The 24,919-nt window shown below is 36.3% G+C and overlaps 1 protein-coding gene and 1 long non-coding RNA gene across 3 annotated transcripts in view; one reads left to right on the top strand and one right to left on the bottom strand.

The window, feature by feature from the left end:
• Positions 1-454: 454 nt before the first annotated feature.
• On the bottom strand, positions 455-2,639 carry LOC134796853 (uncharacterized). The gene is made up of 3 exons (XR_010145012.1): positions 2,543-2,639; positions 1,670-1,784; positions 455-1,324 (listed from the first exon to the last, which is right to left on the bottom strand). It is a non-coding gene; the product is annotated as an uncharacterized LOC134796853 (long non-coding RNA).
• Positions 2,640-10,493: 7,854 nt separating this feature from the next.
• LOC134797073 (cytochrome b5-like) overlaps positions 10,494-24,919 on the top strand; it is a 28,346-nt gene continuing 13,920 nt past the window's right edge. The window contains exons 1-4 of one of the 2 annotated variants that reach the window (XM_063769297.1): positions 10,494-10,710; positions 10,871-10,959; positions 12,120-12,188; positions 16,772-16,876. In XM_063769297.1, coding sequence (XP_063625367.1) covers positions 10,603-10,710; positions 10,871-10,959; positions 12,120-12,188; positions 16,772-16,850 — 345 coding nt within the window. In that variant the 5' untranslated portion in view covers positions 10,494-10,602 and the 3' untranslated portion in view covers positions 16,851-16,876. Of the gene's footprint in view, positions 10,711-10,870; positions 10,960-12,119; positions 12,189-16,771; positions 16,877-24,919 lie in introns of those variants that run through there. The other variant, XM_063769296.1, reaches the window with a different exon arrangement.

The raw sequence follows: 24,919 nt of genomic DNA, 5'->3' as shown, positions 1-24,919 counted from the left end.
GTAGGAACTAACTGAATTACCGTCACACACTCAACTCAACAGTCGAAATTATACTATATTATACCTATAACTTTAAGCCGTATCAGCTGTGGGCTGTGTGTGATAGTGTGTGTGTTAATTATTACGCTATGAGGCCTATGAGCTGATCCTCATTAACCCCTGACGCAGAATGGCTACAGAATCACAATCTCCAAGTTAATACGCATAAAATAAAACTCATTCAGTTAAGACCCTACCAAAACGAACCCATAGATCTAACTTTAACCAAAATAATAAGTTTATGGCAAAAAAAAATATTTTAGTACAAGCTTTTATCGCTGACTGTACTTTTATTCCACGGGCAACTAATAGTCAATTACTCATCGAGACAATTCTATAAACCCCAAACACAATTAGGTTTCGTTGTTTTATCACAGAGTTCTATGGCCACCGCCTGTCTCGCCTTACTATGTATACAAATTTCCAGCTTCATTGGAAGTCGGGAAGTGGGTCAAATTTAACTTGCAAGATTTGACCCGTACAAACATAGTTACATAGTCTGTACTAAATATAGCGTGCATTGATACCATCAATGAAAATAGAGTGTATAGAGGCGGATTGTCAAAATAAATTATCTAGCCACTGTAAATTTACTGCCAATATCTTTCGACAGAAAATTAAAACTGTTAGAATTAGAACGCCATTTGACTTTGATCCATAAGGCTGATTAAGACGGCGCGCGAAGCGTGTATGCGATTTAAGCTACATTGCGGACTGTTGGTTAAGTCCAATTCAACCGACCGATCGAAAACCGCAATGTAATGAAACTCGCATGCGAGTTCTCGCATCGACTAAATGAGCCCTTTTATTCTTTCACTGATAAGTATGTGTAAATTTGTTACATATTGAAATTAACGCCATCTACTCGACTGTAGGCCAAAGGTTATGGCGCCATCGCTAGAAAAGATTGCACCATACCTTTGGCCTACTCTCGAGTAGATGGTGTTAATATTAATATTTAAGAAGTTTACACATATCAAATACTATTACTTATTCTGTGATATCAGTGAAAGAATAATGATCAAAGTCAAATGGCGTTCTAACAGGTTTAATCTTCTGTCGAAAGATGGCAGTAAATGTAGAGTACTGTAGCTACTTACATAATTTACCATGACAGTAACTCTCTATTTAAAATTCTCTTAGATACCATGTTTTAAAGATGGATTTAAAAAACAATTTATCTGGTTAAAGTCCTAAGCTACCTATTAGGCAGACTCTTAATAAAGTAAACTCGATTTCACTTTCATGAGCTTCTTCAGCAATTCTTTCTTCGTTGTATTGTAATCTGTAACATGTAAAATTAATTTAAATGTAACTCCGTAGAAATCTTTGGTCTCTTAAATGCATTCGTACAATGCAAACATAAGTACATCCGCGGAAAAATTAAAAGATGTATGAGAACATTTTACCAAGTGGATGAAATTAGGCTTGTTTTAAGCAATGGTATGTATGCAGGCAGAGATTAAAAAGTATTATTTGGTACTATTCCGCCGTATACATCCTTTAAAACGAAGATGAGATAATAATATGCTGTGCGTAAATATTAACCAATAACTTTGGAATTAATTTTCAAACTGCTGAGAGATAAACATATTTTTTTAATACGAGTAACAATACCATATTCACTTACCTAGTCTTTTGATTTGCTCGCTGCGTTTTTCGATTATCAGAAGCAAGAACTAGAGTATCCCTAGACCCGCCAGGTTGTTTGTCAGCAAAGCGGGGGCGTTTCGCTGGTATTGACGCTGAAATCAAATAATCCGCATAATTATAGAGGTACTAGCTGCTCGCCTCTTTATTAGTAGTATTAGTACCTACCTACTTAAAAATGGAGACCTATAAGCTCTAGAAACCACGGACCAGAAGACGCAGCGTGGGAAGGTCCTCTACAAGATGGAGTTGTATGGGGTCGGCGCGTGACCGGCCGCTGTGGAGATCGTTGAGGGAGTTCTTTGGCCATCAGTGGACGTCTTTCGGCTGATATGATGGTTATGATGATGATGAAGCTTTCGGAAACCCGTCGCGCGAGTGACTAAAAATACGTAAATGCTCTACCCATCCATGCAGTATCATACCATGCCCGTGCTGTCGTGAACGTATCAAGCATGGAATGTAAGTTAGTGATAAATAAGAGCTCGTCAACATAGGTAGAGTTTTTTTGATACTCCCACGTCAGCAGCAGATGTTGCTAAGCGGACGAGGTGTTCAAAATTACCTTGATACCATCTTCATACGCACTTATTCTCTTAACAATACAAGTCGCGTTAAGATCATTTTGAACACCTGGCCCTTATAGTAAATAAGTCCTATAAATTAAATACCTTTGTACTTAAATTACATACTTCACTGCAGGCTTCACTTACTTATACGGACTGTACTTGTCTGGTCTAATGTATGGTTTTGAACCATAACCATTTCTTGTTCGGTGGACAAGACGCATGCTCAATAGGCAATAGCATTAATTGAGCCAATATCATTTTTTGTTTCTCAATTCTACGCTTACCTTTATCCGGTCGAATGCTTATTCCAGATTTCAGACAAGCTTGGCCTGTACTCGTAGATGCAGTAGCTGAAGTTTGTGCTGGAACATTTCACACGTTAAAATAAGTTTTAAAAATAAATTACAAACATAAAACATTAATAGTTAGTACCTTCACTTATTTTTATTTGTCAGTCGTAGTTAGCTGTTAACCAAGCAGGTAAGACTTAGACCGTTTAAATACCTTACTTTGAACTTCTTATCTGTTTTATACCGATCTATGTTTTACCTAGTAATAGCTGATACTAATGACCTGCTTGAAGACATGCATATCGGCGTCCGCGTGAGAGCAAATCTCGCATACTACCGAATACCTAGTAGGTAAAGAATCCTCAAGTAAACTATTAAAGAGCATGCGAAGACCATCTCCGTATAAATCCTTAAGCGGACGCACACATTTAACCGGTTTCGATGAAAGTTGCATGGGGTATGAACTTTAAGATGTTTTGCCCCATTTCTTAATTCCCAATGATACCACACTCGTAGTTCGTACCTATCAATAAGCGAGATTATCATACTAATACGTACACATACATTAGAACGTTATTGATAAACCGGTGTTGATAAAACTTCCACTGAATAACCTACTAAGTTGAGATAAATGTACCTATGCCAAAAATAATATTTAATAGAAAAAAACCGACTTCTCAAAACAGTCTGAAATGCCATATATGTAAATTTTGGCTGGCATTTAACTGATCACCATATATAGTAATCCACTTCGTCACCTTTTTCTAGTAGCATTTCGGTTCTGTAAGGGTCGCAGTTCTTATCTAACCTAATATTAACCTTACCCACTTTTATAGTAGCATTTCGTTTCTCTAAGAAGCGCTAGTGGCCTAGCGGTAAGAGCGTGCGACTTGCAATCCGGAGGTTCGCGGGTTCAAACTCGGCTCGTACCTACCAATGAGTTTTTCGACGAAATATCATTTGATATTTACCAGTCGCTTTTAGGTGAAGGAAAAAATCGTGACGAATCCGAACTAATCCCAATAAGGCCTCGTTTACCCTCTGAGTTGGATTGGAAGTACAAATGGCAGTCGCTTTCATAAAAACTAGTGCCTACGCCAATTCTTGGGATTAGTTGCCAAGCGGACCCCAGGCTCCCATGAGCTGTGGCAAAATTCCGGGACAACGCGAGGAAGATGATGATGATGATGATAATGATGATTTCGTTTCGACCTTCAAACCTTCAAGAAAAGAGGCCAACATCGAAATTAGGAAATTACAACCCCTACGGTGTTGCGACTGTAATGTTGCGGGTATCCATGGGCGACGGTAATCTTATCATCAGGTGATTCGTGTGCTCGTTTGCCTCCTATATCATATAAGTAGGTACATATAAAAACACATGTTCCAAATTTTATTAAAATACCCTTATACTTATCTTATAGTTTTGGAGTAAAATTACTGTAAGTATAAGTGTTTCTTTTTTTGCTATTTTGGCTACGGAACCCTAAAAACGTTCACAAATCGGACTATCGGTTTCGTAGAGAAACGTGGATAAACTACTTGAGATCTGTGTGAAAACTAAAATACTTTTACCTAAAAGCAAAACTAGCATAATTACCATTTTCACTCTTTGATGTTGACAGAGGTACTCTGGCATGTGTAGATCTGATCTGAATCTGGTTTGCAGCTGAAATTTAAATTATTGTAAAAGAAATAAGGTAGAAGTACTAGTGCTTGACGCTGCACTAGTATTCGACATGGGCACTGTGGAGTGTAGACTGTAGCTTTTCGTGATGTGGGGGTTCGTTGGGAGAAGCGTAGAAATCCGCCGCTGGAACGCGCTGGCCGCTGTGCTGTCTCGAAGTCCGCTATACCTCCATTTACCGGTATATGTGTTGTGTGAAATGAAAACACATATATTTGATTTATTCACTTGGAGAGTGTTCAGGCTGGTATGAGTGAAGCTCTCTTGATGTCTCTGATATCTCTGAATAAGCCACGAAACGGCTCTGCCTTATATAGTAAAACACAAGGCCGTTTGGTACCTTCTTCAACTAGTGGGTGTATCATGCAGAGTCAGTAATGTATATTTTTGCCAATCTCGTTAATTATAAGCACGTATGAAAGGAGCACGAATCCTAGACTTATAAATAGGTACAATATTAAGCACGTATGAAAGGAGCATGAATTTCTAGACTTATAACTAGATATAAAACATTCCACGCAATTCATTTGACATAATATACGAGCACAAAGTAAAACATGATATACAAAAGTAAAAATAGTAACCTAAACGTAGAGACTAATTAAACACATACATGAACCCTAATAGCTATTTACGACAGGCACTTTATGTCAAAGTAATATAGGTTAAATTTGAACGGCGAAGATTTTTCTGTATTCAAATTTAATCCTTGTCACTTTGACATAAAGTGCCCATGTCGAATACTAGTGCAGCGTCGAGCACTAGTACTTCTACCTTAAGTTAACATTTTTAGATTAAGTACTATTAGATAACTCCATACGCCGCGCCGTGCACCGCAATAACGCGGTTGGGAGCGGCAATTTATTTAGAAAAAAAAACCGAGCAAGTGCGAGTCGGACTCGCGCACGAAGGGTTCCGTACCATAATGCAAAAAAAAAACAAAAAAAAAAGCAAAAAAAACGGTCACCCATCCAAGTACTGACCACTCCCGACGTTGCTTAACTTTGGTCAAAAATCACGTTTGTTGTATGGGAGCCCCATTTAAATCTTTATTTTATTCTGTTTTTAGTATTTGTTGTTATAGCGGCAACAGAAATACATCATCTGTGAAAATTTCAACTGTCTAGCTATCACGGTTCGTGAGATACAGCCTGGTGACAGACGGACGGACGGACGGACGGACGGACGGACGGACGGACAGCGAAGTCTTAGTAATAGGGTCCCGTTTTACCCTTTGGGTACGGAACCCTAAAAAGATCTTCATGGACTTTCCATGTGCGACGGTAATCGCTTATTTACCATCAGGTGATTCGTGTCCTCGTTTGCCTCCTATATAACTTATATCTTAGAAAAGCCTATGTTTATTTTAATATCCTTATATCTTATAGTTCTTGAGTAAAATGACTGTGATCTACGGACGGACGGACGGGCGGACTGACCGACGGAACCCTGAAAACGATCACAATTCGGACTAACCAATTCGAAGAGAAACGTGGGTAAACGAGGGCCTATCGCGAAACACGTTCGCCGTGTTACTTCTCTGTCGCACATACGTACGAATTTACAAGTGCGACAGAGAGGCAACACGTCGAACGTGGTTCGCGGTAGGCCCTCTGAAGTCTGTGTGAAAATACTTTTAAAGATAACTAGCATAATTACCATTTACCTACACTGTTCGATGTCGATGGTCTGGCATGTAAAGGTTTCCAGCTGAAATTTAAAATTCTGGTGAAAAATTATGTTAATATTTTTAGATGATCTATTTTTTATGGGTAATCAAATATACCTACTGTTACTGTCTGTCTTTCGGGGCCCCCTGAGGATGGGGGCCCTGGGCACGAGCCCCGTGTGCCTTTATGGGAAAGACGTACTGACTTATATATTAAACCACTTATTCATAAAACTTAGCATCTACCTTTGTTAAATTTGTCCCTTTCTAACAAACACAAATGACAAAATGACGGATAAAGATAATCGATTATCAAGGGCTTAAAAGCATTTATGAATAATTTCATAAGAATACTGTTGTTGAAATTAAAATAAGTAAGTACCTTCAATTCAATCTCTCATAGCATAGCATACTTATAGTACCTATTGATTGAAGTTTCTTGTTAGATGGACATTGTTTCCATCAAAAAATAGGTAGGTAATACTAATAAGTAATTAAAATAATGAAATAGCTGTAAGTATATGACTATATGATATTTAGTCATATATGACTAAATTTAACAATGAATGCATGATGATGATTAAAATAAATTATTATTCTGATTTCAGTGTATGTTCGAATTGGCCTGTTTTTGTGCACATCACGGTTCTTCCAGTCCAGAGTAGGTACTTACAGCTATTTCATTTAGTGCGTCTTTCCCGCACCAATACATGTACGGAAAAGTACGATATTTGAATGACATTAGTTAGATGTCATTATGATCCAACCTCACAAACACCCAATTATATGACAAATTGTTTACAGGTGCCTATATTAGGTACTCAGTAAAATTCCTCCTCCTTAGAAGGTACCTAGGTAGTGTATGCCGCTTATACATGTTTTAGGGTTCCGTACCCAAAGGGTAAAAGCGGGACCCTAATATTACTAAGACTCCGCGCTGTCCGTCCGTCTGTCTGTCTGTCTATCACCAGGCTGTAACGCATGAACCGTGATAGCTAGACAGTTGAAATTTTCAAAGATGATGTATTTCTGTTGCCGCTATAACAAGGAATACTAAAAACAAAATAAAATGAATATTTAGTGGGGCTCCCATATAACAAACGTGATTTTTTTGCCGTTTTTTGCATATGGGCACGGAACCCTTCGTGCGCGAGTCCGACTTGCACTTGGCCGGTTTTTTAAATTGTAATATTAGGTCTTGGTTCAAAGTTTGTTTGGGGTTAGCTGAATGAAGGGATAACTTCATCTTTATAATTTAAAATGTATCTGTTGCTGTGCTGGACTGTTTTAAACTTACCTACGATAAAATGTTTATTCTTACCTAATCACTTGGTGCCACTTGCACCATACCACTAAACCGGGATTAACCGGTTAAACCATTAACCTAGTGTCAAATTGTACTGGTAACCATGGTTACTCTAGGTTGAATCAGTTAACCCCGGGTTAGTGAATGGTGCAAGTGGCCCTTAGTGGGCTACAACTAAGGCTAATTACTAATTATGGCTAATAGAAAGTTACCCTGTCTACTTGCAGCATGTTGAGGAAATTCTCATAATAATTGGTATTCCGACAGTGGAGGTGCGGAAAGATTTAACTTTGGATAGGCTCTTTTTAGGGTTTTGTAGTCACCTAGAAACCCTTATAGTTTCGCCATGTCTGTCTGTCCGAGGCTTTGCTCCGTGATCGTTAGTGTTAGAAAGCTGCAATTTGGCATGGGTACATGTATCATGCATTGCGGCAGCAATAAAAAAAACTATAAAAAAATTTTTTTGTTCCAATAGCGTGGGGTACCGTTGGATAGGTCTTTCAAAACGAATAAGGAGACCCTTTTTTGATATAGTTAATTTTTCGGAAATAATCGCTCCAAAAGAAAAAAAATATGTGCCCACCCCTCTAACTTTTGAACCATGGGTCCAAAAAGAATGATAAAAATCGTGAAACAAAAGCTTAATAAATAATTTCAATGAAAACTATAGCAAACATGATCGGTCCAGTCGTTTTTGAGTTTTGCTAAAAATCTCCTTTTTCTTAGTAAAAAGACGTACAAAGCGCTGCAAATAGGTACTCCCTGTAATTTATAATGTACCTACATGATACTTACGAATATCCCCCGTTTGGCCTATTTTGACAGAATCGTAACTACGAAACTCTACACTGAGCAATTGAGCATGGCTCGACATGTAGCTTATTTCCTGTCTTGCCAAAGTCTCTCCGTTCAAAATGATCGCCACAAACGTGACGAATCTCCTGCAACTTTTCTATGGGTAAATGAACGAGATCTTCTTTTCCAGTCTAGCTTGTCTAACCCAAGTTATACACCTGTACGCAAAGTGGTTTTGGCTTCCTTGTCATTGTGTACTGTAAACATAATATTGAGGGACAAGTTAGGCAATTGTAAATGAACAAAATTTTCTTGATCTTATTAAGCATTTATATGAGAAGGGCTCTAGAAAGCGACAAAATTTTACAATAGTTGTTTATACATTTTATTTTCGTTTTCAATAAAGAAGGAATTTCAAGAAAATTTTGTTTATTAACAATTGCATAACTCACTGAAAAAATAACTTTAAGATAAATTTATGCAAGTAGTACATTTGTTAACATGTTTTAAATACACCATATTTTTTTTAAACTTTTCAATCAATATTTAATGTCTTTAAAATCATATTTAATGTTACGTAATGGCTTTTTCACGCCGCGCGCGTTTCTCGAAAATGAGGCGCGGAGGGCTGTGTTCAGCGTTGAAAAAGAAGTATAAATAATGGAAATACAGTTCTGCAAGTATGGAATGTTTGATTGAAAATATCCTCCTCTTTTATAATAGTAATTTTGGTTTCTCAAATATTAATACTTTTTGAGATATTTGTGTAATAAAACAAATCTACTTTTTTCTCCCTTGTTTTGTTAATAACTTTTGTAATTTTTTGTGTGCTAATACACGCTTCGAATACATTTTTCTAGACATCATTACGAATCTAATGAGGTATCACACGAATTTTTAGGAGTATTATCTATATTTTTCACCGTTTTCCGTACCTCGAACAGACTATTAAAGTGATTGCGACATTTGGGTTCATGCAGGACTACTTTCAGATAACTAAAATATGAAATTGAATAACACGTAAGCTTTTATAGTAATAAAAGGTCATATTTGAAAAAGAAATGGAGATTATAGAGATTCGATGATGATAAACAACGTGGGTTGTGTCGGTCTAATAAGTATACCTACCGTGTGCCCTAACTATTAGAAGAGACTTACAGGTAGCAAACATAGCAAATTCAAATAATACACCGCATAAGTAGCAAATAACATTTTTAGGAATTTATAAATTGAAATAGACGTCATCTTTGAATGCCTGGGAAGTATTTGACCAACAACTTTGATAACTAGAGACTGATGACCCCACAGTCAAACTCATTGTTGAGTTTTGCTGGGCTATGACTATTTTTAAGAATACCTCTGTATTTTATTAAATAAATTAATAATAAATAACATTTAGGGCAAGCAATACGTGCTTGTTCCTCCTATTACGGAGTGGCGGAGACCGGATTCGAACCGGCGTCTCGGTCGGTCTTTAGCTTGTTACGCGGCTGATAAATCAAAATGTTTAATAAAATAATTTGATTTGTTCCCTGGTAGTTGTATTTCGGAACTTGTAGACTTACCGCTGTTCATGCTTGAGAAATCTGGCAAAGAATCCTCCTCGAGTGATTTCTCAGACACCGCATATTTCACAATATCGGTTTTTGCCGGCCATGGTACTATTTTACAACAGTACGGGTTTCTGTTTCAAATCACCACAAAACTCAGGAGAAGCAAACTCAACTTTAGAAAACTGTTATTATTTTGCAAAATTTGCACACGAATTATGTCAATTTTGTATTTCAAAATGGTTGCCGCTCGTATACGCATAATGTCAAGTTGGCATTTCAACAGTGCTGCCGCCAATGCCACGCCGCTGAACTAATTATGACAAATATCTTTGCTATACGTTTGTTCGTAGTAAGAGAGTTTCTCGCCACTGGATTTTGACTTTTACATTGACAGTGACACTACACATCTTCGAAGAAGAGGATGTTCATAAATAGTGAGAAAAAACAATCAGATTTAAAATATAAAATATTTTGCCTGTAATTCCATGTAAACTCTTACACAATTAAAAAGCTAAATTACAATATATATCATGGAAGACGGAAGGTTTTTACCTTCTGTTATGTGTATTATTCAATGTTAAATAAACATATTAATGTTACTGCTTCTCTTTGTTTTTGAACGTCCCTCAATGTGACACCAATTATTTTTAATTTGAAGGCGAAGACCTTCTGGCTATTGTGCCTTAGGTTTATTATATCCCATAATGTGATTACGACTCATTATACATTTAAGAATCTATTTTATATTAATTACTTTATGAATATTTCTTTTACATGAACATCATACAAACTTGTGATTCATTTCATTGTATACTTCCTTGAACTTGAACCAAGATCTTGCATAAACTAAACCACAGAGTAAAGTAAGTGTATATCTAAACGCTCACTTACTCACTGACAGTAGTGACAGTGACAAGTGCCAGCTGAGTGGTGACTTGGTGAGTGGCAACCACAGCCACACCAACGATTTGCTATAAAAAACATAAAAATTCACGTGTAACAAGCTAAATTGAATGAAAATACTCAATTTTTAAATTTGTAACAATGACTGAAGTTATAACCAGAGCCGAAGTGAAGAAAAACCGCCACAGGAACAAGCCGTGGCTGATAATACATGACGATGTGTACGATGTAACTAAATTTTTAGAAGAGGTAAATAGTTAAGTATTTACTGTTATGATGACGTAACAATCAAGTTAGATTAACTTCATTAAATTCTAGATAAACTTCTTATCTCTTAAAACGCTTAAAGTCGATTTTATCCGTTATAGTACTGAATATAAGTAAATTATTGTGATGTATCTTATTTTAGCACCCTGGAGGTGAGGACACCCTTCTAGACGCTGCGGGCTCAGATGCCACTCAAGCTTTTGAAGATGTAGGCCACAGTGAAGATGCAAGGTAATGTTTTAATTCATTTTAATATTGTCACAACAATGGAAATTATTATAGGACATTTTTACACAAATTGACTAAGCTTCAAAGTAAGCTCAAGAAGGCTTGTGTTTTTGGTACTCAAACAACAATATACTAGGTATACTAATACATAAAAAAACATCCACATCTCAGGAACACATATCTAAGCTCATCACACAGTTAATTATATGCCCTTACCGGGGTTCAAAGCCAGGACCATTTGCTTCAAAGGCAGGGTCACTCCCAACAAAAGGTCATCAAAAGTGAATGAAACCATCTTTTGTTATGAGAGGAACATAGGCCCCAGTAGTGGGACATATACATGGGACTGATAATAATGATAAATATTGATATTTTTAATGAACACACACTTTATGCTGGAAAGTATGACAAATATACATAATTTAAGTGTAAGTCACATATATTATTATACTCTTTGGTGTTAGTCATGCAGGTCTAAAGATAATTTTGTTTATTTTTTATTGCTTACACAATGTTTTGCATGTTTATAGTGTGTATTTTAGTTTAAATTTTTTTTAGTAATTAGAGTTTTGCTTGTCACTTGACGATTTATAAAGACATTCTCACACTTTGTTGTGTTGAGGTCTGTTGAGGTTGGTGCTAAGTTAGCACCAACCACACAAACTCACACAAACTACCTTTTTTTGGCTCAAGTCAGCCTTTTTTAGTTTGATAATTATTCTGTCATAAGCCCTGTCAAAATAACGTTGTCAAAATAATATTGGTTTTGGCTTTAAATTATTTGAACACCCAATAATTATAGGTTAAAATTGTTGTACAGCAATTATGTAGCAAACATATTGTAATTTTGGAATTAATCAACAGCTTTCATATGTAATAAAGATGCTGATGCACTGAATATAATTATGACATTACAACAAATGTATAGCAGTTTATTACAGGTAAAAAAGTAACGTAAAATAACTTTATAAAATTATATACTTGCTTATTTAAATGAAACTAAAATACATCAAAAAATTTGGGTGCTTTGGCATGGTGCTGAGGATGCTGGCTTGATTATAGAATTTGAGGGGCTCGCGATCAAGGGCTGTGTGGGCTGCCCTCTGCATGGAACCACACGCTTGTCTAATGGTCTCTACAACATAAAACAAATCATGTTGCAGAGAGTTGCTGAAGCAGTATAAAATTGGAACCCTGCCAGATGACGAAAAATCACCGAAACCTGTTCCTTGGTAAGTCATACAAATGTCTCAGGGCATTCCAGAGAAGTGTTAGACATGTGACACTATTTTTTTTACTTTTTAATAAAGTTAAAAAGCTAATTGGCATGATAATATGTGATAACTTAGCTTTAAATTCAATGCTATATAATATTGATATCTGTAGATTATTAAGGTAGCTGCCATATACATCACATTCCTGATAAAGTAGACCTTTTTGTAGAATCCGCTTAACCCTTCTTTGCATGATTTTTTCATTTTGCCCTAAATGAATATATTTCTCACGTAATTGTTTGCTGATTCTGGGAAAAATAGTAAAAAAAATATAACATCGATTTTTACTGAGAAAACAGTGTTAAACTTTGCATAGGCTAAAATCATATTTATGTAAATATATAATTGTCAGTAACAGATATATGAAAAATCTTAGTACCATCAGAATGGTGCACTATCTGTGATATACCTATGATAAAGTTTATAAATATAAAACAATTACAAACTCCGAAAAAAATCGCCCAAAATAACATACTGAAAATCATCAACATCTGCTACATCATCAACTTCTGGGTTATTCCAAATTTTCCGATATTTAGTCTTAAAACAAATGTAATTTCTATAAATTAAAATATTGCGTAAATTTAAGTCAAAAAATCGGAAAATGGATTAGTGTTGAAAGTTGACAGTCTTAAAAATAAATTTCAATCACCTCCGAAAGTATCTTTAATTCATAGGGCAATGTTATGATAGAAATTTCCATCACCATGCAAAGAAGGGTTAAGACAGGGGTTACCAATCTTTTTAAGTCCGCTGCGCGCGGCGCACTTGTAAGTTTAAAATTTAATCTTGGCGCCCTAACCTAGCTAGGTTATTCGAAGTAGATAGGTAATATAGTGAGAAGGATTGCCTCACGGCGCCCCTCTTGGCCCTCTTTACTGTCCACGGCGCACAGTTTGGGAACCCCTGCCGTATTCATGATCACTTAATCAATATTCAGGAAACAATAGTTTGTAGCATTCCATGAAAGTGTTTTATGTTGTATAATGCTACATTTTAACTTATGAGAAATAAGAGTCTGATGATAATTCATGGCTTGATTTTGAAAGTTTCAATTAAATTATGTCAAATAAAAATTGTTTTCTATCATTCTCAAAATAATCTAAAAAGTAGCACTTTCATAGATGGCTTTGATTCATTCATTCATTCATGATACACAATTGATATTAATACATATTCATACCCATACACAAAAGATAGCAAATATATTAAATGATTTAAAATTATTTTATTACATTCTCTTGTGTTGAATTAGGTTGATATTCCACCTGTCCAATATCTCGGTCAAATGTGCATTGCGTCGCACTCTCTCACTAAGCAAAATGCGAGATGAAAATACACTTTGGACACAGAAATTGGACAGGTGAAATACCACCCTCAGCAACTCCAGCAGTTTTGTCAGACTTCTTTACGTTGATTTCTTGAGGAAAACTTTCAAAGATTTTATGCCTTCTACTTTGCGATCAACATATTTATAAGGTTTCAATAACTGGCCAGCTTTCAATAACTGGCCACCTTATACTAAAATGAATTCTATTTATAGGTGAATAGAATTCATTTTTGGTTTGGGATGGCCAGTTACTAAAAGTGGCCAGTTACTAAAAGTGGCCAGTTACTGGCGAATTACCCTAAGTACATACTTTGGTTTTTGCTGTGTGTGCTACAGACTTTTCCTGGTATTTTTGTAAACTTTCATCAAACAGACATATCAGTTACGTACTTACTACCTATACAGGGTGTCCCATAAGTGACACGTCACAGTGACACTGGAGGTAGACCAAGCCAAGAGGACCCAAACCAACTTAACATGACCCCAGTAAAAGTGGCACGGTTTTCAAGTTATTGCCAAATTAAGATTTTCCATGAATTCTGACCGTTTTTAACATTGTTAGTGCCAGTGTGCACTCGGAAAGGACTCGAAGTTAGTTTTTTTTATGTGTACGGCATCATGAATAGTTAATTAAGTTAACAGAATAGGTATTTTATCGATAAACAATGTAAAATGCAAAAAAGTACTGGTTTAATCTTGAATGAAATTCACAGCGAAACATTAATTTCTACTTTGACCACCTGTCGTGAAAAAAAATTACTAGAAAAGTAATGAGCAAATAACGTCAAAATATTGAGCATGTTATGCAGATTCAAAAATGGTATAACACATGTACCTTCCTGCAATAAAATATGAATTATTATCATCTTTCGAAAGCCTCATAAAAAATAAGTTAAAACTTGGAAATCTGCAATCCGTTGCTACTTAGTAAAAATAACGATTTATGTTAAGATATTTCTTTCTGGATACAGAAATAAAAAAACGCCTATTCAGTATTTGCTGAATGCCTAAAAGAAAGAGATGGAAAATGCTTATCTCCCTTTTTAAGGATATCATTGAGTTGATAAAGGTTCAAAGAAAATAATACAGGTTGAAGTTTGAAAGGGTAGGTTAAAATCATTTTACAATAGGTGCTCGAATTGCTTTTCTCCGGCTCGTATGCATGCTTGGCACGGTCTTGTAAAACTTCAAGTTAATTTTCTTAAATTAATTTCGGATATGTTTCGTCCTGCCTCGAACATGCCGTCGTAGTTCCTCTTGGGACCTTATTGGCACGGAGTAAACTTTATCTTTGAAGTATCCCCAATAAAAAAATCTAATGGATTTAGGTCCGGGGAACGTAGGCCATGCCACTGGTACCAGTCGGCCGATCCATCTTCTGGAGCTGGAACCACAACAAGATGGCTGCCCAGAGCACTACGCTCGCGATGTCCGCGACCACCTCACACAGGAATTCCCAGATGCATCAACCGATTGGGACCAGTGGCATGACCGCGGCGTTCCCCGGACCTAAACCCATTAGATTTTTTTCATTGGGGATGCTTAAAATGCTTATAAGATAAAGTTTACTCCGTGCCATTAAGGGCCCAAAAGGAACTACGGCGGCGCATCTTCGAGGCAGCACGAAACATATCCGAAATTAATTTAAGGAAATTAACTTGAAGTTTTACAAGACGGTGCTAAGCGTGCATACGAGCCGGGGAAAAACAATTCGAGCACTTATTCTAAAATAAAATTACTTTAAAAATTGATTAAACTTCAACCTGCAGTATTTTATTTTCTTTGAACCTTTATCAACTCTGATATCCTTAAAAAGGGACATAACCATTTTCCATCTCTTTCTTTTAAGCATTCGGCAAATACTGAATAGGCGTTTTTTTTATTTCTGAATCCAGAATTAGATATCTCAACATAAATCGCTATTTTTACTAAAAGTAACAACGGATTGCAGAGTTCCTAGTTTTCACTTATTTTTTATGAGGCTTTCGAAAGATGATAATAATTCCTATTTTATTGCAGGAAGGTACATGTGTTATACCATTTTTTAATCTGCATAACATGCTCAATATTTTGACGTTATTTGCTCATTACTTTTCTAGTAATTTTTTTCACGACAGGTGGTCAAATTCGAAATTAATGTTTCGCTGTGAATTTCATTCAAGATTAAACCAGTACTTTTTTGCATTTTACATTGTTTATCGATAAAATACCTATTCTGTTATCTTAATTAACTATTTATGATGCCGTACACATAAAAAAAACTAACTTCGAGACCTTTCCGAGTGCACACTGGCACTAACAATGTTAAAAACAGTCAAAATTGATGAAAAACCTTAATTTCACTTCATTTATTTATTGCATTCCATGGTATTTACAGATGGTATTTTAAATTGAATTGAACAGCATGGACCCTGAATAGGGTATGGCAAGTTAACCTTAATAGCTAAATACATACTTAAAGTTACCTTATAATTCTTATAAAACATATTATGTATTGCTTAATATCTAGTCATCACAGTAAATAATAATTAAGGAATCTAATTAACACTAATAATAATCAATACGAATTTAAATGCTATACTTGTTTATATAATGCAATGATGTCAAATATTAATAATCGAATTTAAGCTGTCGTGAGTCATACTAACACTAAGCGATACAATACCACTAATAATGTAAATTCTTTTATAATAATAATAATGTCAATTTATTTATAATAATAATTATGTTATGGCAGGTGTCCGTATTGTTATGGCAGGTGTCCGTACGTCTTTGTAATAACCCAGTCTCATAGTCCACCTAAACTTCAATCCATAGACCGGTATACTGTTCTCTTTTTCTACAATAGTCCCAATGCCTGCTGAGACCGGTTCATGGGTGTCTATTGTTGCACCTGTGAACGGGTTCCAGCAGGCGTTCTACATGACATAAAAGCTCTCCAAGGGGCCTCTACGTGTTGGATCTGTGTCCCCACGCAAGCCTATCAAAAAACCGGGATTATAGGCCCGTGATATCCAAGGAGATACAAATAATTATGTTAATTTGGCAATAACTCAAAAACCGTGCCACTTTTACTGGGGTCATGTTAAGTTGGTTTGGTTCCTCTTGGCCTGGTCTGCCTCCAGTGTCACTGTGACGTGTCACTTATGGGACACCCTGTATAAGCCTTTCCTTTCCTAATCTTAAAATCTTTATTTAATTTTATTTTCAGTTGTAAACGACCACCCTGCCCAAGGTTTTTTTTTTCATTTATATATACCATTTACTTAAATAACTACAGGACTGCGTAGATTTTTTACATTCACTAAAAATAAAAACCCAATTGTGTTCTACTACACTATAGATCATACATCTCTAAAGGCCTGTGCACACCGGCTGCGTGTGCGTGACGTGTACGTGCGCGTGCGGCGTTATAGTATACAGATCCTTATGAGAGACGGCACACCGCTTGCGTGACGTGTGCGGCTCCAACATTTTGGCGCACGCGCACGTGCACATCACGCACACGCAAGCCGGTGTGCACAGGCCTTAAATCGTGTGTCAATTATAAAAGACCTCGGAATTTGGTTCGACTCAAAGCTCTCCTTTACAGCTCACTACAACTATACATAGTCGAAAAAGCATTTAGACTGTTAGGATTTATTTTTAGAACTATAAAACCTTTTAAGAATGCCAAAAGTCGTTTAATAATTTACCGCGCCTTAATTAGAAGCTCTTTAGAATACTGTTCCGCAGTATGGTCACCGCACTACAACACCCAAATAGATCGCATAAAGTCTGTTCAAAAAAAATTTTTACGCCATCTAGTATTTAAATTGCGCCTTAAAAATAAACTACCCACATATAACAATAGGCTGCACCATATCAAAATTAATAGTTTGCAAAATCAAAGACATATTAACGAATTATTACTATTGCACCATCCGAAGGAGAGTTTTATTGGTCACATGAATAATATTATATTTTATACTAGCAAAGATAATTTAAACTAGAGGAATATTGTCAAAGTAAATCATGTAGTCACTAGTCAGTACATTTACTGCCATCTTTCGACACAAATGATTAAAACATCGCTCGAATAGATGACACCATACCTTTGGCCTACTCTCGAATAGATGGTGATGCTTTGTGCTATTAAAAAATTTAACACATATCAGTGAAAAAATAAGGATCAAAGTCAAATGGTGTTCTAAAAGTTTTAATCATTTGTGTCGAAAGATGGCAGTAAATATACTGACTACATAATTTACTTTGACAATATTCCTCTATTTCAGATTCTCTTTGATTCTAGTATTTTATTTTAATATACGTAGGTAGGCTAGACAATCTAGACATACCGTAGTTATTTGGTATCACTGGCAAATCTTATCTTATCATAATATAACGATGTAATTTTAGAACTAACGACGTGCGAAATTTTCTGTATCCATGTAAATAGAAATTATCTTATTGTTAAGTGTCAGATTTTTTATAGTTGAAGGTAATATAATTAATTTAGAACCAGTAATCAGTAATTTATTGCTTTCATAGGTACAGTCAGCAGCAGAAGTTGCTAAGCGGGCCAGGTGTTCAAAATGATCTTGAAGCGACTATATTGTTAAGAGAATAAGAGCGTGTCAAGGTAATTTTGAACACCTTGCCCGCTTAGCAACTTCTACTGCTGACTGTACATACGGTGGTACATTTGAATTATGAACAGCTCTAAACCCTGTAAGGGCACTGCACATTAAAATTCTTAAGAAACTTACTATCTGACTAATTTATTTAATTTTAGAGTTGCTACCGCGAATACAGAAGTTCGCAGGATAGCGGGCATCTTTTTCTGTCTCTTTAATTACGCCTTAATTGGAGTGAAAGAGAAAGATGCCCGCAAGTTGTGACATTTGGCGTTCGCGGTAGGCCCTCAGTCGATTCCGGCCGCTGATGAGACGCATGTCCCTTAGAGTTATGAAATGTTTGTGTTTATTTAGAGGATGTTGTTAGCTTTAGTGGTTAATGTAACTTATTGCTAAACTATTTGTCTAGATGCGAATAGCGCCAGATACGAATTATTGTATTTACCTGCTATATAAAGAATGCTTCCGCCCACCGGTAATATTTTTATATAGAAAACCCTACAAGGGAGCACATAATATCGTAGAAAAAATATCTTGAATGTACTACCTACATACCCATTTAGAATTCTAAAGGGGCCCACTGATTAACAGTCCGCCACACGGTATCGGCCTGTCAGTTGTTCGGAACTGTCAACATTTTGTTCTAACTGACAGGCCGATACCGTCCGGCGGACTGTTAATCAGAAGGGCCCCTTTACAGTAAAATGTGACAGTGCGCAATTTAGTTTAGTATAAGAAAGTTCTAAAATATAATACTTTTCCACAGAAACCGTCGATCATGTACATTTAGTAACAGGTATATATTTTATTTTGTTATTTTGTAAAGTACTGTATTTTTATAATTATGTATTTAGTTTTTTAACTATTACCTATGTTTTAGTCGCATCACCGAACACAGGATGCCCAAGAAAGAGTTAAAAAAGGCCACTCCAAGTGGGTCTGTAACATTTTTCTACTGTATTTTAAATAGAGGCAATATATGTGTTGCAGCGACATTTCCCCAATGTATTATACCATATCGTAAATTCGACGCTACATATGCATGATAGGCATTTAGGGCAGTAGTCTGTAGGTTTATGCTTCGGTCGTTATGCTATTTGTAGAGTTAAAATAATAATTTTAACCTCCTACCGGCCCACTACTTACAAATCTTTTTGGTTCAATTTTTAAAAGCAGAATCTAACTTATTTCCTATACTGGTGGTTATAATGATACTTGCGTTACTTAGAAGTTTTTGACTTGCCTAATGGGTTTTATGGGTGTACCTTCTAATAGTACCTGTGATTATAATAATTTATTCAATAAAGTAAATAAAAAATGTACTTATGCAGGACCCTAAACAAATTCAGACCAAATTTTCAAATGTACTTATTGCACCCAACTATAAAATAATAGTTAATTTTTCTACACACATTTTTATTGAATGCGATAAGCAACTATGTACTTCACTTCAATATTGTGAATTATTAATATAAATATTTTTTTCCGCAGAAAAAGTACATGTTCAAGGTGTAACTCTGTTACAAGGTACATATAAAAATTTTAGTATTATTTTATTAAAATGATTTCTATTTATTTTTAATTTTCAACATTGTAAACTGTTTGTCTTAGTTGTGTTGCACTTAAGCCACCTCCGAAAAATGTTTCTAAAACTTGGCGGGACTTCGATACCAAAAGTGGCGAGGACACAAGGTACTTAACAATGATTTATTTTAGATATAATATCTTATTTTTACACAGTAGAAAAGTGGATCTAGACATTAAAAAAACCTTGTCAATTTACATAAAAAAATATAATGGTTAAGTGTGTTTCAATGACCAATGCACAATTGCACACTGTGGCTTAAAACCAGTGGACTGTAATTGGTGGTTGACCTATACCATAGAGAAAAAAGTACATAGAGTGCTCACTTCATAGTAGTTCATACATCAGTTTTGGTACCAAAACGACTATTATTTTCGTAGTCGACATCTAGCATCGACTAGTGGAATTATCAGTATAAATATACTGCTACTTGACAATAGATGTTGCGGCGACCGGAAAGTCTAATACTCAAAAATTTTCATCTAATATTATAAGTATTATAACCGAACTAACCAGAACTCCATTTTCAACTTTTTCTGTTTCTAAAATTAGTTGTAAATTGTTGTTCAATACAATTTTCGTGAGTCGCCACAGGAGAGACATCGTATCGAGTAGCGGTACCTACTGATAATTCCGCTACCCGATGCTAGATGTCGACTACGAAAATAATCGTAGTTTTGGTACCAAAACTGATGTATGGAGTGAGCACTCAATTCTTACTATATTTCTCTATGGCTATACTAACCCAAAAGAATCTAACTTGGCTTACCTGTAGTTTCGGATCTGCTGCTGGCAGAGGCCTCTGCTGATGTTGGCTGCTTCCTGGTTCATTCTTGATTGTAATTAATAGATACCACTTGATAACTTTGGTTTTTACAGAATATTATTGAGAAAATAAGATATATATAAGAATATATTTCTTGAACTGAATACAGTTATTGTTTTTTATAGACCATTACTTCCACCACGGGAGTCACGGGACCGTCCCGTCCCCCCCGCTTCTTCGAATGAGTTAGTAGTACATTAAAGGTGGAATACTAAACACACACTTTAATTGCTCGTCCGGCGGTGGCGGCGGCGGCAACCATTGGTCCGATTGCTGTGTCGCGCTCCAGTGTTGGCCGAACGTTAATTGCAATTAACCATTAACCAGTACAAATAGAACCGTAAACGGTAACGGACGGTTACAGTTGACGGTTCAATTTGTACTGGTTAATGGTCAAGAATATTCAATTGCATTAACGTTTCGGCCGACACTGTCGCGCTCCATCCTATGGTTCCCGCCGCCGCCATCGCCAGTCGCGCAATGTCTGTTATGTACTAGCAACCAGTAGACAGGTTCATGTTCAAGTCTATCAGTAGATTAGTACATACATGCCGTAGAAAGTTTCCAATAATAGCAAAATTTCCACAAGGAATCATTCCGAAGGTTCTCATACCTATTTTACGGGTATAAAAATTTTCCATTTCCTAAAATACATTTTCTTTTAAGAATTTCTAGTATATTTTTTAAATATCCGAGATCTTTTCGAACTTTTTGGAAACTTTTCGCAACTTGCACATCTATTCTTGTCGAGTAGTCTCTTGAGTTAAAGAACTGTTAGTACCTACTATAGGGAGTGTAAACCGGTTTTTATATGTATGAAATTTCGGTTAATAACCAGTTATTAATGCAAGAACCATGCATGCATTTATACACTTGTAGGCAGGTACTAGTTTTGTGTTTGAACACTCGCCTCTCTTGGACGCTTCTGACCTTAATATCTTCGCGGAGCTCGACCTTCGGCTAAACCGTCCGCCATGAAGATACTTGGAGACGTTGCGGGTAGCGCGTACATGTCATACGCTCCGGGCATTCGGCCTGAAGTAGTCAAAATGGCAAAAACGGAACCCAGTTTTGTTTAGTCAGTCTGTCCGTCCGATCGTCCGTCTGTCGGCGCATAAGTATATGACAGCCATTTTGGAAAATATTTACATTCGATTGACTCTCGTTCATGTGACTCGTATGCTCATGTAATAAAATATTGTTAGTTAAATTAAAATTGCCGTATTGTGCAGTATTAAGCTGCAGAAATAAAACTTTCACGTGGAGGTATTTCCAATAATCTGAAAGTAGATATTATTTTATAATTTAATCTCATAAACGTAGCACGTAGGTATGTACCTACCCTAGGTGAGAGGTTACTTATTCTCCATGAAGGATTAAATCGCGCATGAGAGGAGGCCTGTTTCCAGCAGTGGGACGTATATAGGCTGAATTATTACTATTTATATTTTTTGTTCCATATTTCTCCTTTTTCAAGGGAGGTTTATTTATTATACGGGCCATGGCCAAGTATAATAAGACATTTTTAAATATTAAAGTGAGTCAGATATAAATAGTAGATGAGCGGCATATGTTTAATAAATATTGTAGCTTTTCGTAATGTTCTTATAACGTGAGTGGGGATCTGTAGGGTTTTAGGTTTTAGGGGTTTTGGGGATTACTCCTGTTTTGAAAATGATTACAGGTACTATATGACTTTGCATGCCACTGTCGTCTAAGCTCTATGGCCTATTAACTCACATTTATAGACGGGTCTAACGTGAATTTTATTCAATTACCTTGATTTACCGACGTTTCGACACAGGTTGGTTGGTAAAACGCGAAAGTTTAAAATATTATATTGCAAACCTCTATGGCCTAATCTTGATATTTCGTTATTGGTCATTAGCTGTGGATTGGTTGTGTGTATTTGGAATGGCTATTAGAGTCTGGCTACTGAAATATTACACAAAGTTTTGGCGGGAAATTCAAAAAATCTTGGGCTGGTCACACTTTGTGTAGTAGGAATTATAGTTTTGGTACTAAGCAATATTTTTTATTTTCTGTGCACGCGTAAGGTACCTAAGGAAATAACTTGAAATAAGTTAAATATACGTTGACGTGCACTCAAAGTCAGCTCACATAATTTCTACCACTATGTAAGGTACAGTCAACGACAAACACATATTTTTACGTTCCAATGTTTTGATTTTATTGATATTTTCCAGAACTTCTAGTTTATCTATTTCTTTACACACTTGTCCTATTTATGAGATTCAGGTATTAATAAATTCACGTACTTTATCCAAGTTATAGGCAAATGTTAGAACTAGTACTTAAAGTATCAAAATATTAATAGAGCACCAACCTACTAAATTGTTTACGACTTGTAAACATTGCAGTTTTTCGTTATACAACGCTTCACGTCGACTTCGCACATTGTCGTAATTATTTACGAGCTTAAATAATAGTTTGCGGACCTCACTCGGTACAGTCATTATTAATATTATTTAAAATAAACCCCTTAAAAACCGCGAACAATTTGAATTAATTACATAAATTGACAACTGACTTTTAGCTTTTTTTTAAATCATAGACAATTGGTGATACAACAATGAAATATCCGTCAACAATATTTGGCTAGCCAGACTCTATCAATAATATATATGCCGGACACCGATGGTCTTAAAGGCGGTGGGCGCGTGGGGGTAGTACCTAGATGTATTACTTCACAGCTAAACCAGTATGCTACCATTGCTACCAGTGCATGAAATAAACATTCGAACTCGTTAACCACACTAGTGCCTACTATATTGCAGTACTAAATGATAAAAGAACTCATTGCTAGTTTTATTTCAAAAAGGATTCATTCGAAAATAAAAAGATCACATAAAACCGTCCAAATCTTTATTCAAGTCAAACTAGGCCGGCTCCAACCCTACACCTCTGACCTGAGAAGATTTAGCCCTATATGGGACCGGCAACGAACTCAGAGGGACAAATCATTTCAAAACAACACATAACACATCCTTTCTTTATTTCACAAAAGTAAGCTTCTAATGAAACATAAGAAATCAAAATAACACTTGAAATAAGACACTTAGCTAAATGGTTAAAGAACGTTGGATTCTATAAGCTATCAGAATAATCCTTCAGGTATAAGCCTTCAGGATCGTGGCGAGTTAGGCACGAGGTATGGCTAACGATAACGTCCGATCTCTAGCGCGATCCGATCAAGAAGCACTACCAGCGGCTGAGCCTCTCCGCTCCCGCCTCAGTCAAGTTGGCAAACCTGCTCGACCAGTCTACCAACATACCGACAAAAACGCAAACTCGTGCCTACGCTCACCCAAGAGAAACCTCTTGACGTTCAAAGCCTTCTACCTGTCATTTTAGTTCAACAACACGCCAATAGATGGTGTTACTCTCTACGCAACTTTATTTCAACAATGCGCCAATAGACGGTGTTACTCTCTACGCATTTTTATTTATTTCGTTACAACCAAATAATACGTAGCTCAACATTGCTAATCGATTTTATACAGGCGTCTAAAATAATGAACTATAACGCTGCTTTCTGGTGTCAGGCTCCGACATATAAATAAATAAATAGACAACAGACAACGATATATACATAATATAAATACTTAAATACATAGAAAAACAACCATGACTCAGGAACAAATATCGGTGTCATCACACAAATAAATGCCCTTACCGGGATTGGACCCGGGACCATCGGCTTCATAGGCAGTGTCATTACCCAGACCCACATTTTATTTTTAAAAAATCGGATAAGTTCGGTTTTTGTTTGTTTTGGTGTAGGTATCTGCCTGGATTGTTGGAAACCTAAGTATTTGTATGTGGGACACATCAGTCCCTATCAGTCATGTGTTCGATTTATTATCCTGTTTCTAAAGTGTATGTATTATTTTGCGTTTGTTCTCTATGGATTGAGTGAATTTTGCATTTATATATACCAAACTTCATACCCATGTCTGTTGAGAATTCGCGTTATCCTTAGAGCATTTAATAACTGGGGTCGCCTTTAAGAGCTTACCCCAAACAATTTTTTTTATGGACTGACATGGCTATTTGTACGTTACGTACAAATCATGTAGAAATAGCAATACATTTGACGTCCCCTCCCCCGCAAAACACGGCAGACTGTTTCGTAAAGAAAATGACAACAATGACATCTCCAGTTACTAAATGTTCTAAGGTTATATCAGCTATAGACCGACCGCTTAAATGAGTCCTCGCCTGCGCGGTTAGGTACGGGGGCGACGGGGAAGGAGTACTAAGGGTGGCGAGGAAGGTGCGGGCGGCAGGCGTACGGCGCTCGCAACTTCC

This window comes from Cydia splendana, chromosome 14 (genome assembly GCF_910591565.1).
Source record: "Cydia splendana chromosome 14, ilCydSple1.2, whole genome shotgun sequence".
Classification (NCBI taxonomy): domain Eukaryota; kingdom Metazoa; phylum Arthropoda; class Insecta; order Lepidoptera; family Tortricidae; genus Cydia; species Cydia splendana.
Note: the sequence above shows the minus strand (reverse complement) of the source record. Positions and strands in the feature narration are given on the sequence as shown.